Source organism: Parambassis ranga, chromosome 1 (genome assembly GCF_900634625.1).
Source record: "Parambassis ranga chromosome 1, fParRan2.1, whole genome shotgun sequence".
NCBI classification, from domain to species: Eukaryota; Metazoa; Chordata; class Actinopteri; family Ambassidae; genus Parambassis; species Parambassis ranga.
This window is the reverse complement of record NC_041022.1, coordinates 17,075,123-17,091,254: the sequence shown is the minus strand read 5'-3', so window position 1 is coordinate 17,091,254 and position 16,132 is coordinate 17,075,123. Positions and strand designations below refer to the sequence as shown.

Below are 16,132 nucleotides of genomic sequence, written 5' to 3'. Positions count from 1 at the left end.
GAGGGGAGGCACCTTGTCCTCAGCTGTATGTGTTATTTCTCTGCATGCAGGTACTTTGCAGATTAAGATTAGAAGATACGTACATATCAGGTAAACTCTCATTAACTGCTCATGCTGGAGTATCTGAGTATAATTCACATCAGTGCGTCATACTTTGGTAGTGTTTTATATCCAAAATAATCCTGTCATGGTTCCTGACGTGCAAACCAGGACCACCAGATGGTCGTATAGACAAACTATAATGAAGGTATCATGTGCAGTTAACATTGAAAGTGATCACGATGCACAGAAACAGGCATCAACACAGGCCACAGATCAGTTCTGCCTTGAAGGGGGCCTTGAAGCAAGTGTGACTGTTGAAATGACTTCATCACAGTGACAGATGTGTTGTTGTTGTACACCCACTGTATGATATATATATATCATAGAATCTGCATAGATCCTATATGTTCCAGGTGTTCTTTACATGCAGATAAATTCAGCTGTGCAGTATTATTTCAGTTGCGGTGATACACTTATGTTTGTAACGTTATAATTTTAAGTATTTTGTGTGTGAGGTTTGGTGCACATCTTTATTTCAAGGTGTTTTCTGCCCCCATGTGTTAAAATACAAGCATTACAAGATAATGCAGAGGGCATACTCTGCCCTGAACACACTGAACTACACAGCGGGGGTCATGTTCTTTGACTTCTCTTCTGACTTCAACAGCATCCACCTGAGACTGTTGAGGACTAAGTTAGAGAAGATGCAGGTGGATGCTCCCCTGGTCTCGTGGATTGAGGACTAGCCGACAGGCTGACCACAGTTTGTGAGACTGCAGAGCTGTGTGTCTGACACCCTGACCAGCAACACTGGGGTTCCTCAAGGAACTGTGCTGTCTCCCTTTTTTTCACCACCTACACGGCTGACTTCCAGTACTGCTCTGGGCCATGTTACTGCCCTTTAAATCTGTGTTTTATTCTCTTTTGTGTTTTATTGTAAAGCACTTTGGTGACCTTGGCTTTATAAAGCTACTGGTGCTCACCTGTATGTGATCCAGAGCTCCTGTTGTCACTGTTGCTCAGTTAGACTGAACTCCACTAACTACACTAACTGTGTTCAGAGTTTGAGAAAAGCGTACATGTTGGCAGGTCTGTTACAATACAAACACAAGTCTCATTGTGGATTTAGTAAAATTTAATATATCTACAATTATTCCTCCATACAAGCATACAGATAGATTCTTTATTCATTTGAATGTGGCTCTTAAATTGATAAGTTACACAATATCATACAGAAGCTGGATGCCAGTACTGGACAAAAAGTTGCAAAAATATTTTTTTGTCTTTACATGTTTTTTGTCTTGTCAGTGTTTTGCAGCATATTGTAGAGCAGTCGTTATAGTGAGTGTTAAATGCTGTAACGCTGAACTGATGATGGGGCGTGAAGGCGGACAGACTCACAGCGAAGCACAGTGACATGCTGCAGGTGCATTATAGTGGTGAGAGCACCAGTGCAAGGGGGGAAAGGAGGCCTGACAAGCTCACAGACACAACCTATGGCATGATTGCTACATTTTAAATTCCAAACTTTTTTGTGTGTGATTAGAAACTATATAACAATACATGACCATGAACACAAGACTGGTAAAATCCATCGCAAACTGATGGTGAACGCAGCAGAGATGAATGCACTGACAGGTTTAAATCTCTTAGCTGTCATGAAAAACTGAACGAAAACATGTCCAGAAACTAACATGAACATGTAAAGAGGGGCGTAAAGAAAAATGGAGACAGCGCAGCAGCTAGGAAGAGAAACTGCTTCCACATTAGTCCTATTCCTCCGTTTCTCAGCCGTTTCTGAAAAGTCTTTTCTTCTTTGCTGGCAGAAAAATTCCAATCTGTCTTCTTTCAGTGTTTTTCTCTAGTCCTCATCTTCATCATCCTCCTCTTCATCATCATCTGTCTGGTCTCTGGCATCAAGGTCATCTTCATCTTCCACCTGTAAGGAAAGGGTCACAGTCTAACTAAGGCAAACAGATGGAACAGAGCTGAGTGGTCAGCATCGAGAACATGACTTTGTAGCTTATCCAATATGAAAACCACTGCTACGTCTACTACTATGAACCACTACAGACCACTACCTAATGCTGGGTCCAGGCAACTCCTAAATCAACCTCTTCTGACCTTGTACTTGATATAGTGCAGTTGAACAGCACTGAAAATCACAACTCCTCATTTGTCATGTCCTGGCTACTCCTACATCAGCGTCCCTTTCAATCTGAGATTTTTTTAAGGATATTAATTTCTTTTTAAATGACATCTCAACCCATGATGTCTGTATTTCCTTGGCGAAGGCTGGACAGTCCCGGTGAATTTGGCTTAAAGCACCCACAACAAAGTCAGAATCTGTAGTTTCAACAGGGAAAATCTGAGTGCACAATGCCATCAAATTAAACAATATAATGTTTTAGTTCAAAAAGGAAATCCATGGCCCTCTCTTGCTGCTTCCACAATATCTAAATTAAGAGAGCAAACACTGGCCTTGCAGCAATACTGCTGTAAACTACTGTACTACCCCATTACATGTTTGCTCAAAACCTGTGGACTCCAGACAGATTCTAATGAGAAGCCCGAGAAGCCGTTTTCACCACTGAGATGTTTTGATTGTTTCTCCACAGAAATTGTGGAGAAACAGATCAATAAATGTTCAGATGGTTCACAAAATATACCGACACGTGTGTCTTCTCTCTGTGGAAAGCACTTCACCATAATTAGTTTTCTTACCGTCTCTCCAAGGTCTTTGAGTCTCTGTTTCAGACTGTGGATCTTATGGTCCTGGTCAGCCAGCAACATCAGCAAATCGTCCTGCTCCTTCTTGGATTCTTGGACCTCACCCTGGAGCTTTGTCTTCTCTGCCTGCAGAATGGCCACTGTGCTTGTGGCTGAAGCCAGCTGCTGCTCCAGCTCCGCCCGCCTTTGTGACAGGCTCTTTGCCTCCTCCTGAGCCACAGAGGAGGAAGAAGGGACAGACAATAATAAGAAAAAATAATAAGTGCAGATGATGGATACTAGGATTCTTCAAAACAAATGATAAACTTAGGGGGAAAACACTTAAATAAGAATGGAGGTACAGTGTTTAGAGTCACACACAGATATTTTCACACACCTTCAATCTCTCTGTCAGCACAGACGACTGAGACAATCTGCTCTCTAGTTCTGCCATCTTGGTGGAGTCTAATGAACCATCACTGCTGGATACTGTGTCAGAGGACTGAGGGAAAGCATAAAGAGGATCATTAATTTAATACTTATTCATGTATGCTACACTGATGTCATATTTTTCTGATTATTTGTTACCCCAGCTTCAGCTCTTCTGAGCAGGTCCTGTCTCTCTGTTTTTAGCTGGGTGATTTCGTCTGACTGGGACTGAACTTGACCTCTTAAAGCCTCCAGCTCCTGAAACAGAGTATACATTTATTAAAAAATAAAAACACACAATTCAAATTTGAAAACAACAAACACTCTTTTGATTAAAGATTTAAAGGCAGGTGAGGCGATGTTAGATGTATTTTTTATCCAACCTGAAGCAGTTCTGTGTGGTCTGGTCCTCCAGCTGGAGCCTCTGCTGACTGTACAGGTGCAGACCTCTGAAGTTAAACAAAGTGTAAGACCGAGACATTAACTGATGCACAGACATCATCAGAGTCAACATTTGCCAAAACAGCTTCAGATCACTCCTTTTTCCTTGTTGTACTTGAAGGGTCATTGTGATTTGAATTCAATCATGCCGACACATACCAACAACCACACACACAAAATCTACTAACCAGGGTGTTGATAAGTGCGTCTTTGTCACCGAGTTGAGTCTGCAGAAGTGTGTGTTGCTTGCGGAGCTCCTCCACCTCCTCTCTGAGCTGGGAAAGCTCTTCTGTCTGGAGCCCGTTCACCTGAGAGGTGTCTCCCTGGCTGTTGGACTGACTCTGGTTCTCCTTACCTAAATTAACAACCACAACACAAGCACATACACATCATTTATCATTTTACGGGTAAATGCTTTGTTTGCACTTGGTTTCAGTTTAATCTTGGCCATTCATGTAGTTAAGAATAACATTTTATCCACTAGCTACAACTCTCAGATATGGCATTGTAGACACTGATTCAGTGTGTCAGACTCATATTCAAAAAATGACTTCTGAAATTAGAGTAGAGAGCCATTGATGGGACACCTTTAGCAAAAAGAGCCACTAATCTGGCTTTATCCAGAATTTAGTGTGGATTTGCTTACAACAAATTAGTTTTTCTGCTTTTTAATGGCCGGTCGAAATCTCACTCAACACATTAAATCCTGAAATCTCGCAAGAAAGTGTCACATATTTCAGAACTGTCACTTTTCCAGCTGTGTTAAAAATGAACTAGTGCTTCAAAACCTGTTGTGCATGTGATATCTCATACAAGCTGTTGTAAAACTCTATCTAGGGACATCGCTCCATAACACAGTTGATCCATATCTGAGCAATGAAGCAGTAAAACACTGTCACAACAGCTGGAGTGATGTCACAAACTACGAAAACATTAACATAGGATTGAAATGTGCATGTAGTCACCACAGCACAAATAAATAAATTCTATATCAACAGTTGAACCCACCTAGTTTCAGCTTAAGGATGTTATACTGGTCTTTGTGCTGCTGGATCTGGGACAGCTGCTGGGTGATTGTAGTCTGCAGCTGTTCGTTCTGAGATGTCATGGATGCTACCTGTTCTTTCAGCTCCTGGATCTGAGCGTCCTGAAAATCACAGACAAAATAAAACATCACATACAGACGAAGAGTGAAAATGGCCCCACTTGTGTGTACCGTGTCAGTTTGTTGGGTCCATCTACCTGCTCTCTGATGAGCTCTTTGTACTGCGTTACAATGTTGTCGTGTTGCTCTAACGTCTTCTTCACCTCCTCTTCCTTCTTCTCCTCCTCACTGGACTTGTGAACTGCTTTTGTAATCACACCTGTGTGCAGCAGACAGAGCAATATCCATGGATCAAAAATCCATTGAAAGTTAGGATAATCTGACCAATTACTGAGGTCTGTGACTGACCTTCCAGTTCTTTGACCAGCTTGGTGAACTCATGGTCAAAGAGCATCTGTTCTGGAGAAGGGAATATGGGCTGCGGCTTCTGAGCTGCCCGTGAATACAGCTCGTGTTTGGTGATGAACCCCAGCTTCTCAACAAAGTTTTCTTTTCCAATGCGCTTCTCAATCAGCTGCTTTAGCTTTTCTCTGCAGAGGACAGATTTTTCAGCATGACAGCAGCCTGTACACGGGGGTTTTAAAGTCTTATCGTGCTGACCTGTTTTCTGTGTTACTTACTTGGTGTAGTTTTCCAGTGAATTATCATTGTAATAGATACAGATGCCGAGTAGCAGCGCACACAGGCCCTGCACCAGCCTTTCATCCTCACCCAGGTTCTCTGAGATCTGAGCAGTCAGCTGCGGGAGGAGCAGGGTCAAGGAATCATCATCAGCAACAGTCAGGCTTCAGACTCAAACGCCTTTTAATCTCAAAGTGGTGAATATTAATTATATTAATATTAATTATAAAGTTCCCACAGAAAACTTGTATAGTCTATTAGCCTATTTTACTAATAGTAGTTGAATTTAGCTGCAATCAAAGTATAGTATGATGGAAGGAAGCAGAGGGACTAATGAAGAGTCAGGTGAACACATGGCTCAAACTGTTTTAAGGATACAAATGGAACATTTTCCTGATTGTGTAGAAAGTGTGTGACAGCAATGGGACAGTTACTGATCCATGTACACAGCAGCATGAGGAGTCCTACTCGGGTCTGGACTTTACTGCCCTAAAGAATTAAAAAAAAAAAAACAAATCACAGAAACATCAACATCTGAAGAGTAACAATGACAGGAGGAACAGTAACAAAGGCAGATGGTAATTGTGGAATACTGTAGACTACTTCTGAAGAAGACTTTAGAACGAATTTACCCAGGGTTATTAAAGATATCATTCCTTAGTCAACAACAACTCACATGTGTTGACTGTAACAAAGGATAATAAGAAGTTTTTAAAAATTATAGTTTGTGACTTAAAAAATGTCAACAGTAATACCTCCTAGAATTAATCTAATTTAACTATCGGAATAAAAAAATAATGCATTTGGTTTTCCAATAGATATTCAGATGACAATCGATCAATGCAAAGCACTTTGCATCACATCAACCATTAGTACTATTAGAAGTTAATATGTTAACAAAAATCCAGGTCAAAGCCAAAACATTCAGACATTTCAACATGTTAGACTGACCAGAACATGCAATCATGTGATAAGATATCAATGTTCTAAAAAGCATCTTTACATTCTGGGACCAGTTTACAATATTTGAGTAAATACCATGAAATTACAACTAAAGCTATATTTCCAGTGATCAGCAGCACATGCAAAGCAGAACACGCTAAATATGCTTTAGGAAACAAAAAAAGAAAAAAAAATGTATATTTCCATGAAAACAGCTTTGAGAAACAGAACCCAACCTGATTTTTTTTTCCATAAGAAAGAGCTTTCAAATGATATATTTAACTAACTATAGCCAAAAGTTAATTTATCTTAATCAGCTGTAGAAAAGTAAACATGATTTTCATGGAGTTGAAATGCATGATGATGATAACAAAAAGTAAAACAGCGATAGCCAAAGTGCAAAGGTGAATAAAGTTTGTATCATCTGAAGCATTGCGGAAGGCTGCTGAACAGCAGGTGCATTAACACTTAATGCACAACATGCTTTAGGAGGAGGAGTCCTCGATCATGAGTAATAATTGAGGTCTGAGCAATGAAGGCATGGGTAAAAAAATTCATTAGCATTCCAAACTACAAAAACTTACAAAATCACCTTTTCGGCTTTAGTCTCCAATTGTGACAGAATGCAAAAATGAGGAGGAAAAAAAGAAAAGAAATGACCACAGGTGTTAATTTAACACTGGCCTGTCCTCTGGGACGTACAAGTACCTGCATGTGTGACTGTGGAATGGACTCGTGTATACGGTATATATATAAAAAAAAAAAAGTACTGCAAGACCACCCACCCTTTATTTCTTAACTCAAAATACTCCTATTATATATCTTCATGAATGAAACCCATCAAATCCCCCCCCCCCCCCCCAAAAAAAAAAAAAAATACGGTAATTATAAACAACCTAACCGACCAGCTGGTGGACTTGTCAAGCCAAAGAGCAAGTGACTGAATCCGGTCTCCTACCAGGAACACATGCTTGAAGTACATCTACAGACAAGACTAAAAACAACTCGTTCAGAAGCCTGAACAACAGCCCGCCCTCTGAGCTCCTCACCCAGTTTCCTCAGGTGATCCATCACTTACTGATGGAAATGAATCCACATCATATATATGTGCAGTCTCATTGTTAACTAGCAAGATCCAAGGGTTTCGTGGCAAAATTAGGGCAATGTTAACACTTTGCATAACATTTCTGTTTGGGTTTGGTTGTTTTTGAGTTTGTTTAGATGCTTTTTTGTCTGACCTGCATTCAGTATGGAGCCTTTTTGCTCAATTTATTTAACTGTCATAGACTTCCAGAAACTCCAATGAAACAAAAAAACATGCACAGCCTCTGAAAAGATATTTGAATAGAGAACACTGGTAAGATTGGATAAAGTCTAAAACTATGCTAAACTATTATTTCAGAAAAACCCTGAACCCAAAGAGAAAAACATCTGCAAGTCTGTATTTGTACACAAGTACATGTAAAAAAAACAGAACAAGACAAACAACAGTGAAAAACGCAGAGAAAAAGGCCCGAAACTGCTGCAGCACACACTTCCTGAACAGACAGATAAGGGCTCAAAGTTTAAAGCAGGTGTTAGATGATATCAGTAAATATTAAACAACTAAAAACATTTTTGTGACCCTTTCGCTCAGCCTGTTTCAGGTGTCCACTTGTGTACTTCCTCCACAATCCACTAGTGGATAGTACCTGGATATGTGAGGAGGAGTGCACCTGTGTGTCACCTTAATGAGAAACAACTCATGGGATTCAGTTAGGGACAAGGAAGGGGTAGTAAATGGTTAAAGGGAAGCAAGATCCCCAACAAGTGGGCCATCGAGACCCCTACTACCAATGCCAAAGCAAACATAACCATAACAGGTGCCACCCAAACACTCAAAACAGAGACACCATACACACACTCTTTACTCACCCGCCGGACGATCTTATCACCCTAAAAAAACCACAATATTGTAACACTGTTTTCTTCACCGTGGTTGACAATTCAGAGTTTACCCTTGTCCACCTAAAAACACTCCCGTTGTTACACCTAAACCTATACTACCCAGCATGTCCGTGCATTTAACAGTTGTTGTCCTACCTGGGACAGGATGTTGGTGCACTGCTGCAGCAGGGAGACAGGAGGCTTGCCTAGGCTCGTGGCAAGCTGAACCCTCAGCAGCTGCTCCTTCTGGTTGAGATTGTCCTGCAGGGCGTGAGCTAATGCCACAGCAGCGCACCAATTGGAGAGAGAGTCTGCTGAGAACAGGCCTCCACACAGCAGCTGGCCTGCTGAGATTGAATTGGCTGAGGAAGAAAGAGCAAGCTATTAAAACGCCACTTACCAAAACACACATGAAGTGCAATTTATCTCTTTCATCTGAATCATTGGAAATATTGATTGTAACAGACCATCAATCGTGGAGGGCAGCAGTGTAGCCACGATCTCCCCCTGGCCTTTCTGGTTTTTGTAGAGGAAACACTGGAAGCAATACAGGACTGCACAGCGCAGCACAAAGGGTTGTCTTTCATTCACCATGGACATGAGCAGCACTACGATGGCTGGTCTGTGGGGAAACAAAGAATAAGATTTACTCTCGGATAATTGTGGCTGTTTTGTCATCTAGGTTGACCGGAGATGTCTTACCTTGGTGGGTTTGAAGGGGCATTGACCGAAGCAAAATAGTCCTGATTGATCTGCGAGCCCCTGATAACCTCTGAAACAGTGTTAATGGTCTGAAAAATAGCAGACAGATTTGAGTCAGAGCTGAACCCTGGATGTTCGATGCAGAGTTTCTTTGGCTTCGGTACATTAACCCTAATGCCAGACTACTTCTGGGTCTTCTTGCAGTTACCTCAGTGAGAATGTCAGCAGGAACACCAGTGGCCATGAGAATGGTACACAGTTGCTGAAGCAGGCCACACTGGTACATGGACTTTTGACAGCTGGCTGTAGCTCCGGGTGAGTTCACTGGAGACACCATCACACGCACCAGCTAGGAGAGAAACAGTGTTTAAAATTTGAAACAAGTTCATATTGGTTTTTTTTTTTCAACATTAGTGAAGACATTGCATTCATTCAACAATCTAGCATTGCTGCCATGTGTTACCTGCAGCATGAGGTGGAGATTGGTGACTTTCTGTGCAGACCAGCCAGAATTATCATCTCCAACTTCAAACCAGGGCTTCATTCTCTGGATGTAGGAGCCCTCCTTGAAGAAGTTCTGGTTGGAGCTGTTATTCTTTAACAAGTTGAGCAGCAGCAGCAAACAATCCTCCACCACAATACCTGCACACAGGAAAATAATCTTATTCATATATTTTGGAACAGGAAAATACATTAACATAAGTGCTTCATAAGACATAGGCATCGCTAAACATTTTACCTCCATCACTGCTGCCCTCTTCTGTGATGATGTCTAAAAGACGCTCAAATGCGTTTTCAAATGCCACAATTTTCTGAATTGCTGCGTTGCCTTTAGTTAGTTGCTGAAGCAACAGCAATCCCTGTTGGTAGCAGAAAGATTAAGTAGGATGTTACAAAGACCTGAATACAACATCATTTCAGGGGATTTTAAACATTGTTTATTCCATAACAGCAGAGAAATATACTCACATCATTGCGAATTACTTCTCTTGAGTCAGCTAAAAGATCCATCAATCTGGACACACCTGTATAAGATGATGGTGCATTAGGGTCCATGCAAATAAAGCTTAAAAATGCTGACATGCCAAAACATGTTTAATTTAATGTAGAGAAGAATCTCACCCATGGGGCTGACCAGAATGATACCCTGGAGCTGGACTCCTTGGTTCTTCAGGAGAGCTGTGAGCAACTTCACCCCAGGCCAGCGTACGTGGAAATCAAACTCCTAAAATCATACCAACGCATTAACAATTCAAGCAGCAGTTGACACAAATATTGTAACACAGACTAAATAAACTGATAAACAGTTCAGCACCTCCAACAGAGTGAGAAGCAGCGTTATATGCTCCGGGTCCTGGATGAACGTTTCTGTAAACTGGGCACCCAGGTCATCCGACAGCTTCTGAGCATTTTCATCTACGAAAAGAAATTGAAAGCTGAAATTAGTTTCTTATTCATATACTACAAAAGAACAGCTTTTTATCTGGGGAACAAAGAAGTGTGTTCATAGCATCAACCCGAGTTACACAGCAATGACAATAAAAACTGAACTTCTCATGGGGTGAAGTCACTGGTGACTTGTGACCAACATGCTCAGGGTGATGCTTGTGAACAAACTTTGTGGGAAAAATAAAAAGAATACACACAGATACAGACAGACAGACAAAAAACTAAATTAGAGGGTAAACTCAAACTACCACTTCTACTCCATATACAAGGTTATAATCATTTAATTTGGGATGAGCTGGACGTGTCAGTGTTATGTGAAAGAACTGAAATATAACTAACTGCTTTTGGACCAAATGGTTTGGGTAAACTTTCATGAGCTTTTTTTGTTTGCATATTTGCTCCACTAATAAGAATTCATAGTAATAATGGCATACAGACAGCGGGATAAAGCCTGGGTATTGTAGTCAGACCATTTCTTTGTGTTTGTGTGTACAGATCTGTTACAAATAATAAATGAACATAACAAATGTCTTACAACATAGGTGAAGTGGCAGCCTAAACTCAATATATACATAGTGTAAGTGCACATTTACAACAACAATAATTACATATTAATATGTAAGGGAAACAATGACAGAAAGGAGGAATGACAAATTAACAGACAGCGCCATGATGATATTAGTGAAGCATCTTTGTTACCACCCAACCTTTCCCTTGCTTTTCTGGTGCTTAACTGCCTTAAGTGAAGTTAGTCATCTAGTTATTCTGTAGCAACACAGAGCTTGTTTTCAGTACTGACCAGGCATAGACACATTCTTATGCTTCCCTGAGACAGGGAGAGGGGTTACTGCATCTGCGAGGGCAGGGGGAAGAGGAAGTATAAGCCTCACTCAAAACCTAGCATTCATCCAAACACTCTGAAGAAGTGCAGCTTCAGCTGAGTGGATCTGATATAAAACATGCCATGACAACAAGCACAATAAAGGCTCATAGTTTGTCAGATTCTAACAATTTGTGTGCGCGAAATTAATGTACTCCTTTCCCACATCCCATCCAAAGACATGACTTGTGAGGGCTGCTGGGGGTTGAGGGGCTGGAATCATGCACAAAGAGTTTTACCTTCTGATTCATCTGTAGGGTTAAACATGGAAGAGAAGAGAGACACGAGATTCTTTATATAAAGTAGTCATAATCAGGTGTATAGATGAAGGGAATGCAAACAGACTGCTGTCCAATTGACTCATTTACACGTGCAAATTCAAGTCAGTTATGACTGTTGTATCATACCTTGTTCTTCCTCTTCATCATTGCAGATGATGTTGTAAAGGGTGTCCAAAGCATAGCCGAGGATTTCAGAGTCAGATCTGTTGCATTTAGAAGAAAATTGGAACATTAGCAAAAGGTGTTTTAGTGTTTAAAGAACCTAAATTTAATGAAGTTGCAATTTTTACCCGTCAACCCACACTGTTAAAATGTCTACAATTTATAAAAACAAAAGCTGAAATTTCATTTACATTATCAATATACTGTACCTGTCAGTCTGCAGTATGTTGATCAAGTGATCCATTGCCTGTGTGCCGACTTCCATACGGTATTTCTACAAAATGAAACACATTAGACAGTGAAAATATGAAATAAAGAGATTTCAGTCTAGATGTAACGGAAAAACTATTATGCCCTTTGCAAGGTATCTTTGTATAACATACAGAAAGTCTACAGATCTATCTGGGTGTGTGTCAGCCCAGCCATGGCCCTGCTATGTAATAATGTGCAAGCCTGTGCCTCCTAAGCCCGTCATTCAAACCTAATAAAACTCATTACTCATGGTTGACAGGTCAGCTGGTAACAAAACTGTCTATGTACAGAACTAAAAGGCGACATGGTAGACGTCTAATTTAGTGATTAGTCTGCAGAATTAAACAACAGCAAGACTTATCTGTGACCGTTTATCGCACTCTTATTAGAGCGAGGTGAAAAAAAGTCAAACTTCCACATTTGTTTACATGACATAAACACAGGATAGAAAAAAGGTAAGGAGTTCCCATTAATTAAAAAAAAACAGGTCAATGCACTTAATATTTGAAAACATTAATGTGTCACAGTGTCTACAGACAGATAAACCCCAGTGCAATATCCTCAGTGGCTAAAGCTAATGTGGACAGTCCTTGAATACTAAGTTTAAGAATATTATAGTTTACATCATATACACATCGTATACCCTCTAAATCAGAACCTATGTTTATGTCGGCTGCAAATGTTTTTAATGGCTTTGTCATCATGCTTTACCTTAGAGAGGGATTTAAGAGCCCGCACAGCATCTCTGCGATCTTCTAGGAGCGTTGAAGAGGCAACACGGTCACATAACTTCTGGATCTGTTGATGGAGAATTGTTATTTCTTATTATATCCACATATGGGCCAGCGTTTGTAGGCTGAGATATCTGTATACATTCTTTGTAAGATGCAAAATGCATAAAGGCAAGGGATATTCTCAATGATGTTCTCAAAACACATACGAGTTGTGGAGATATGAACAGAAACTAAAGCACAGAAAACACTTCTGCCACATAAAGGTTTGCACATTTTACAATTTTCTTGAAGCCTCATACATGGAAAAAATATGGATAATTCTACTAGAAAAACTAAATATCGTCTTATCATGATGACAACAGGTGTCAAATATTATAGGTATAGGTGTCAACAGTGACATAGATCTACAGCAAGAGGAAAAACAGGCTTTGAACAAATAGCAAAGACAGCAGTGATCAATTTTTTCTCTGGAAAACAGCCACAGCATTGACTACATTACTGTAAAACCTCTAAATACTCAGTACAGATGTGTGGTACTTGGGTTTATATTTAAATCCAGTCTAATAGTGAGAACATCTAACAGTGACAAAGTGAAAAGCGCACACTTTCTTTTGTGCATTCTGCAGGAGTAACAAGCTGTCTCCCTACACAACCAGAACAAGAATTCCTTAGACAAAGATTTGTTTAGGTGGTTGTAAATAATTTGCTATGTGCCAGGAGTCCAAAACACTAATTGTACGCATGTGGTAATACACATTTAAATAGTCGTTATCTTGTACTAACTACATCGTTAGCAGCAGCCCTGTGGAATAATAAGAATAATGGTGAAGACCTGTTTCTGTAGTATTTAGCTGATCAATCACGCGTGATGAATATTGTTTGGTTTCTTATGAAGATAAGATATAAAAATCATAATGACTGGACGAGTGACAGCTGAGTCCTCAGTGTCCGTTTCCTTTCGTTAAATGGCCCATTCATAGCAGCAGCACCAAAGACAGCAGGTGACTGCTGACAGATTTGCTACGTTAGCTAATTAGCCTTCTCACGAGCTCATTGTCACCAATTTAGGTGTCTTCCAGGTATCTTAATATGTAATTCTGATGATTTTTCAGGAAAAAATAATAACTCGAGGAATAAATGCAAACGTTTTCTTAGAGATGTGTGTGTTCTCCGTTTGTGCGGTGGGGATGTGTTAGCTAGCCGCAGCTAGCATTGCTTGTTACTTACCGTCTCCGCTCCGGACGGCTGCGGCCCGGCTGCCTGTCCACCCATCACTCCTCTGAAGAAGTTCATCTTTACAGACGTCCTCTTGGGGTCGTATTTAAAACGTCTTTCCCTTCAGAAATAAAATCCGTGCTCTGTGTTATAAAAAAAATGAAGGACCGAAGAGAACAGTGCACAATGATAATTTTTCACTGTGTACACTGACCTACCCCGGAACAGAAATGTGAGCAGTGCGCATGCGCGCAAACGTGGCGATACGTGGCCGATCAGCAGACGATTGAGCCAGTTATTTAAAGGGGAACACAACACATTAATTATACATACTTCATAAGAAAACTACAAATGTGGAAAACGAACAATGTGGAAGTTTAAATGTACTTTTTATTGGATTATTGTATATTTAGAAACTTGGAATAGTTTTGAATGTTTTTGGATTTATGGCTAATTGCTACATATAAGCTTCTAAATTCATTATTTATCAGGGGGTGTTTTTATGTTGTGAACTACTAAAACTCAAAAGCAACTAAATGATTTCTGCTTTCGTATTCAAAGGTTATGTGTCATAGAGGGATCTGTGCCTATGCTTCAAGTCAGTTTGTGTTTTGTATACATGACATGCTTAACCAAATTTCAATTAAATTAAATTACCTTTCACATGTGACTTCATGTAAAACACAAATAAAAGGAAAAAAAAACAAAAAGTATGAAACTGAACATTAAGAACCTAAAGGTAGACAAAGAGAGCCAATAAAACACAAATGAAATGCTTTATTTTCTGCATTTTCTTTTTTGCAGGAAAATGATCCAATATTACCTGTCTGTGAGCGGCAAAAGTATGCAAAGCTCTATGCAAAGCAGTTCATTGGAAGGCCACATTGGAGTCCTTTTCAGGTGTTTTGGGTAAATTGGAGGTATCAGTGCGTGTGTATCACAGCCCAGTCAAAGGAGATTTTTGACAACAGAAGAGCTGTTGGTAAAGGTTTGAAAACCATCGCTGCAGGCCCCTACAAGGCCCCTACAAACAACAGTGTGTACAACAGGTGGAACTTCGAGACCATTGTTACCTTTCCCAGGAGGGTTGATCAACAAATATCACTTCAAAAACAAGACATGAGGTCTCTAAAGAATCCACAGTAACCTGTAAGCAGCTAAAAGCCTCTCACACATTGGCTACTTATCACTATGTTCATGAATCCACCACCAGCAGCAGAGTACTGAACAACCACGGCATGCATGGCAGCGCTATAAGGAGGAAATCACTGCTCTCCAAGAAGAACACTGCTGCCCATCTGCGGTTTGCTAAAAGCTCATGTGGGCAGTGAGAGTGCAGCTGGCAAGATATTTTGGAGTAGAATTATTTGGTTTAAATGGCAAGCCTAATGTAAGGATATATACTGTGTGTTAAACAGGGCGGTGGCATCATGGTCTGCTGCATCTGAGCCAGGATGACTTACAATCATTGATGGAACCATGAATTCTAAAGGGAACTGTCTGGCCATCTGTCTTTCAGCTGAATCTAAAGAAAGAAATAGTGGGTCATTACACAAAGGAGAGGTTAAAGAAGAACCAGCTTAAGTGTTCTGACCTTATTCTAATTGAAATGTAGAGGAAGGATCTGAAGCAGGCAGTCTGTGTGAGGAACCCCGCCTACATCTCAGATTGTGTCTGCTCTATACTGGAGAATGGGCTAAAATTCCTTCAAGCAGTTGGGGACAACTGATCAGCAGCTAATAAGGTTACACAGATGATACTGAAAGCAAAGGTTCACATACTTTTATCATTTACATATACGTAATACTGTATATTTTTCTTGACTAAATTAATGACATTCAATTTTTTATTGGCTTCTCTGTGTCTACTGTCAGAACTTGTGAGAAATCAGCTGTTTTGTGTCATCTTTATGCAGAAATATAGGAAATTCAAGTGTTCACAAACTCATACTTTTAGGGGGAACGAGGAAAAACTGTAGATACATGTGAGTGCATTGATTTTTGACACTTTTTAGTAATTCTGAGTTACCTAATAGGATTAGCGACTGTGACAGACTCTGATAAGTAGCAGAAAATTGGTGAATGGCTGAAACAATTAACAAATATTTAAAGCGTTAATATTTATGTGAAAGTTGACAAATGTCAAATGTCTCCAGTCAGCCCATGACCACATAAAAATATCAACAATACAAGAGGATACATATTTAAAACTTCCTGATACCGGTCATTTAAAGGGAAAAACG

At 40.2% G+C, this 16,132-nt stretch overlaps 1 protein-coding gene across 5 annotated transcripts; it reads right to left on the bottom strand.

Moving 5' to 3' along the window:
• Positions 1–1,177: 1,177 nt before the first annotated feature.
• On the bottom strand, positions 1,178–14,124 carry uso1 (USO1 vesicle transport factor). 5 transcript variants are annotated; one of them, XM_028413297.1, is made up of 27 exons: positions 13,903–14,124; positions 12,653–12,739; positions 11,899–11,963; positions 11,654–11,730; positions 11,486–11,497; positions 11,166–11,219; positions 10,233–10,333; positions 10,040–10,142; positions 9,887–9,942; positions 9,657–9,777; positions 9,381–9,559; positions 9,126–9,266; positions 8,918–9,006; positions 8,683–8,837; positions 8,372–8,577; positions 8,204–8,224; positions 5,726–5,836; positions 5,347–5,465; positions 5,075–5,256; positions 4,864–4,985; positions 4,630–4,768; positions 3,810–3,976; positions 3,564–3,629; positions 3,340–3,438; positions 3,149–3,253; positions 2,767–2,982; positions 1,178–1,981 (listed from the first exon to the last, which is right to left on the bottom strand). In XM_028413297.1, exons 1-27 carry the CDS (start codon positions 13,966–13,968, stop codon positions 1,904–1,906), a joined length of 2,937 nt encoding a protein of 978 aa, XP_028269098.1. In that variant the 5' UTR covers positions 13,969–14,124; the 3' UTR covers positions 1,178–1,903. The 5 variants fall into 5 exon arrangements, with proteins under 5 accessions (XP_028269098.1, XP_028269106.1, XP_028269115.1 ...); XM_028413305.1 differs by lacking the exon at positions 8,204–8,224 and having other exon boundaries at positions 1,179–1,981; XM_028413314.1 differs by lacking the exon at positions 11,166–11,219 and having other exon boundaries at positions 1,179–1,981.
• Positions 14,125–16,132: the final 2,008 nt, after the last annotated feature.

Excerpts from the sequence above, each read along its gene's own strand:
- uso1 (XM_028413297.1), bottom strand. The coding sequence starts at position 13,968 with ATGAACTTCTTCAGAGGAGTGATGGGTGGACAGGCAGCCGGGCCGCAG. Across the intron at positions 4,986-5,074 it reads GCTGGTCAAAGAACTGGAAG|GTGTGATTACAAAAGCAGTT; the intron begins GTCAGTCACAGA and ends TGCTGCACACAG. Across the intron at positions 1,982-2,766 it reads TCAAAGACCTTGGAGAGACG|GTGGAAGATGAAGATGACCT; the intron begins GTAAGAAAACTA and ends CTTTCCTTACAG.